General features: G+C 37.0%; 2 protein-coding genes across 3 annotated transcripts in view; both read left to right on the top strand.

Moving 5' to 3' along the window:
- LOC107684138 (E3 ubiquitin-protein ligase rnf213-beta-like) overlaps positions 1–212 on the top strand; it is a 28,004-nt gene extending 27,792 nt beyond the window's left edge. The window contains exon 58 of the mRNA XM_016480350.1: positions 54–212. Coding sequence (XP_016335836.1) covers positions 54–189 — 136 coding nt within the window. The 3' untranslated portion in view covers positions 190–212. The remainder of the gene's footprint in view (positions 1–53) is intronic.
- An 803-nt stretch (positions 213–1,015) lies between these two features.
- The window catches only part of LOC107684104 (centrosomal protein of 131 kDa-like), a 25,226-nt gene continuing 22,896 nt past the window's right edge, over positions 1,016–3,345 (top strand). For both annotated transcript variants that reach the window (XM_016480308.1, XM_016480307.1), the window contains exons 1-2: positions 1,016–1,147; positions 2,014–2,202. In XM_016480308.1, coding sequence (XP_016335794.1) covers positions 2,014–2,202 — 189 coding nt within the window. In that variant the 5' untranslated portion in view covers positions 1,016–1,147. The remainder of the gene's footprint in view (positions 1,148–2,013; positions 2,203–3,345) is intronic.

The following is a 3,345-nucleotide window of genomic DNA, read 5'->3' as shown; positions in this document are numbered from 1 at the left end:
TCTCTCTCTCTCTCTCTCTCTCTCTCTCTCTCTCTGTGTGTTTCACAACATAGCATCAGGTCCACCATGGAATCCCATTTGGAGATGAAGAACATCACCTCTTTTCCAGGTCTAGACAGTCTTCCAGAGGAAATTACTTTGGCTAAAGCTGCAGAAATCTGGAGGCTTGCAGTGGAGTTCAAACACTGAAAAGTACTTCTGAATAAGCCAAACCAAAATGAATAATACAAATGTGAAAAGATCTGGACTGCTTTGATTTAGATTTTAGATTTTTTGTCAGATGTTGCTGCCTTTGTCATGTCTGTTGTATAGGACAGATTTATGACTCATTCCAACACACTAAATCTTTGTCTTTATATTGTTAATCCAGTTGATTAAAAATAATCTATGTTTACTCTTTAGGGCTTTGAATATGTCTTCATATTGTTGAGCACTTTATTGTTTAGAGATTTGTATACATTTTTGATTCAGGGAACAAGAATTAATTAAACAATACTGTATTGCTGTAACACATTTGTCGCATGTAATGCTCCACGCTATTAATCAGGGCCAAATAAAGTTGTATTATTGATCAACAGTGCATTTACATTGTTACAAATTTGTTTTGTATACAAAATACCTGAAAACGTATCCAATTATTTAGTAGCATTGTAAAATTGTGCCAGAAACTAAAATTAATAGTTATTTTTTCTTATAATTTCAAAATTAAAATAACATTATTTTATAAACTACAACATTTAGTAATATAACTTAACTTTTTCCATGTTTAATAGTTATAATTGTTCTTTTAATTAGTATGTCACCTTTTAAACCCTTACACAATCATTTAGCTAGCTCAAATTGACGCCACATCTGCCGCCGGTGCAGCACGCTTACCAACCTTGCCTTATCTTCACGCCTCTTTCAGCCATCACTTCAAAAGACACACACAAACAGCCAATCAGATCACTAGAACGCTCCGCGCTCCACCAATCAAAACTCGCAATGGGCGGAGTTCCTGTATGTTTTCTGGTTTCCAATGAGAAGATGTTGCGCTGTGGAGTTGGAGACAGATGAGAAATCACTGTCTTACGCTCCGAACGGGAATAACGACACTCTTATTTGAATAAAGACAGTTTCTTCATCTGATGTGGACAATTTAGAGAAGGTAAGCAATGGATTGACAGTTTAATCCTGCTGTATTCATCGTGTTTAACATGTGAAGCCTGCAAGAAAGACAGTTTCGCCATAGCTGAACCAGTGCAATCCTGTGGTAGTATACAGTAACTATTCAGTTAAACATATATGTTTATGTTTTTGCATATTTCTCAAAGGCAGTGTATTGCGTATTGACCTTCATCAGGTTTGTGCCGATACCGGAGGAGGCCTTTGGTGTTAAATGTCTTTGTTTTTGTATGTTTGAACTGTAGATTATCATGATAGAAAGACCTAGACTATTATATCACGATTTTTTATATATCTTCTTTTATATATAGATTATTTTCATCATTTTATACATAAAGAATATTGTAAACTATTTAGGTGTTTGATATATGATGGAAAGTGTGGATGCTTTGAATCTGTTACCATAGAAGCACACCCGTGGATGACTTTATTTGTGCCGTTCAACAGCATCTTTTACAGTATTTTTGTTGACATGAAATACTGACCTGCTATTATTTAATGTGTTCCACCTGCTTCTGATCCATAGGATCAGTCGGTCATGGAAAACCTGGAAATATAATGGAAATGTAATGGAACATTGAGATCTCCAGGGCTGGGAAAGTGAAGGAAATGTGTATAGTGAATATAAATGTTTCTAGTTATGCTCAGCTGTAAAATATTTAATCAGTGTATATAACAATTTTTTTATTTAAATACTTATTTGGTAATATCTAGAAATTGGAAAAATCATGGAAATTCATTGGTCAAAAGTTGTGGGAATCCTGACTTTATCCAGCATCACATGTGGTTGCATCTTGTGCATTTGTCAGTTTTTATGTCTGAATCGTCTTCTCTGTCCATCAGTTTAAGATGCATACAACTCGCAGTCCATCCGCATCCATCCAGACAGGGGCAGCTGGAGATGTTCTGGACCTCAGCCTGTCTGGCTCTCTGCTCACAGTGGGCCGCAGACCCAGCAGCGCTTCACCTGGAAAACACTTCTCTCGATCCATATCTGTGTCTGTGGCCAGTGATGGCCGGGGGAAGCGAAACACTTTGGTGAGTCTGGCTAGAAGATTGTGTAATTATCAAGAAGATGGTAGTAAGTGTACCTTGTATAAAGTCATTGAGTGATGGTCCTACAAGCAGGTTATTAATGCGATAACCATGCAAATGAAAGCATAAAATTGGACTGTCTATACCACCATCTTCACTTGGAGACTTGCATTTGTCATAAAGGCAGCTTTTCTGAAATGCATGATGTTGTCTTTGCCTTTTGAGACTCTTTTATTAAAGGGGTCATATGATGCGATTTCAAGTTTTCCTTTCTCATTGGAGTGTTACAAGCTGATTGTGCATAGATAAGATCCCTGAAGTTGCAAAGACTAAAGTCTCAAATCCAAAGAGATATTCTTTATCAAAGTTAAGACTCTGCCACGCTCCCCATAAAACGGCTCGTTCTAACACATTTTATGGACGACCGTTTTGTGAACCTAGGAGAGGAGGTAATTCTGACTTTGCTATGACAATCTGGCACTTCTGAATCAGCTACTGTTTTGTTATTAGTTTAAGTATTTGCTATTGACTGTTCAAATGCGGAGTTTTGCGCATGGTGTGTGTGTGTGTGTGTGTGTGTGTGTGTGTGCGAGATTAAAACTCTTTCTGACCAGGAGGAAGTGCCGTATCTGTTAGGAGAACAGAAGAACTGCTGTGTGTTTGCTGCTCAATATGTGTCTGCCTGTCACCATAGAAGAGAAAACACTCACCCTGCCCTGATCTGATGTTTCCAGCACATCTACATTATATTATACCATATTACTGTATTATATTACTTAGATGTACATTTTGCTTCTGTAAATATGTCTAATCCCTTATTTTATTTTTATTTCTAGTTTATATACTTACATACATTAATAATTAATTTTGCACTACATGCTTAATACTACTCCCTTAAAGGGGTCATATGATGCGATTTCAAGTTTTCCTTTCTCTTTGGAGTGTTACAAGCTGATTGTGCATAGATAAGATCCCTGAAGTTGCAAAGACTAAAGTCTCAAATCCAAAGAGATATTCTTTATCAAAGTTAAGACTCTGCCACGCTTCCCATAAAACGGCTCGTTCTAACACATTTTATGGATGACCGTTTTGTGAACCTAGGAGAGGAGGTAATTCTGACTTTGCTATGACAATCTGGCACTTCTG

The sequence above is a fragment of the Sinocyclocheilus anshuiensis genome, unplaced genomic scaffold (assembly GCF_001515605.1).
Source record: "Sinocyclocheilus anshuiensis isolate Anshui unplaced genomic scaffold, SAMN03320099.WGS_v1.1 scaffold553, whole genome shotgun sequence".
Taxonomy (NCBI): Eukaryota; Metazoa; Chordata; class Actinopteri; order Cypriniformes; family Cyprinidae; genus Sinocyclocheilus; species Sinocyclocheilus anshuiensis.
This window is presented reverse-complemented; position numbering and strand designations above follow the sequence as displayed.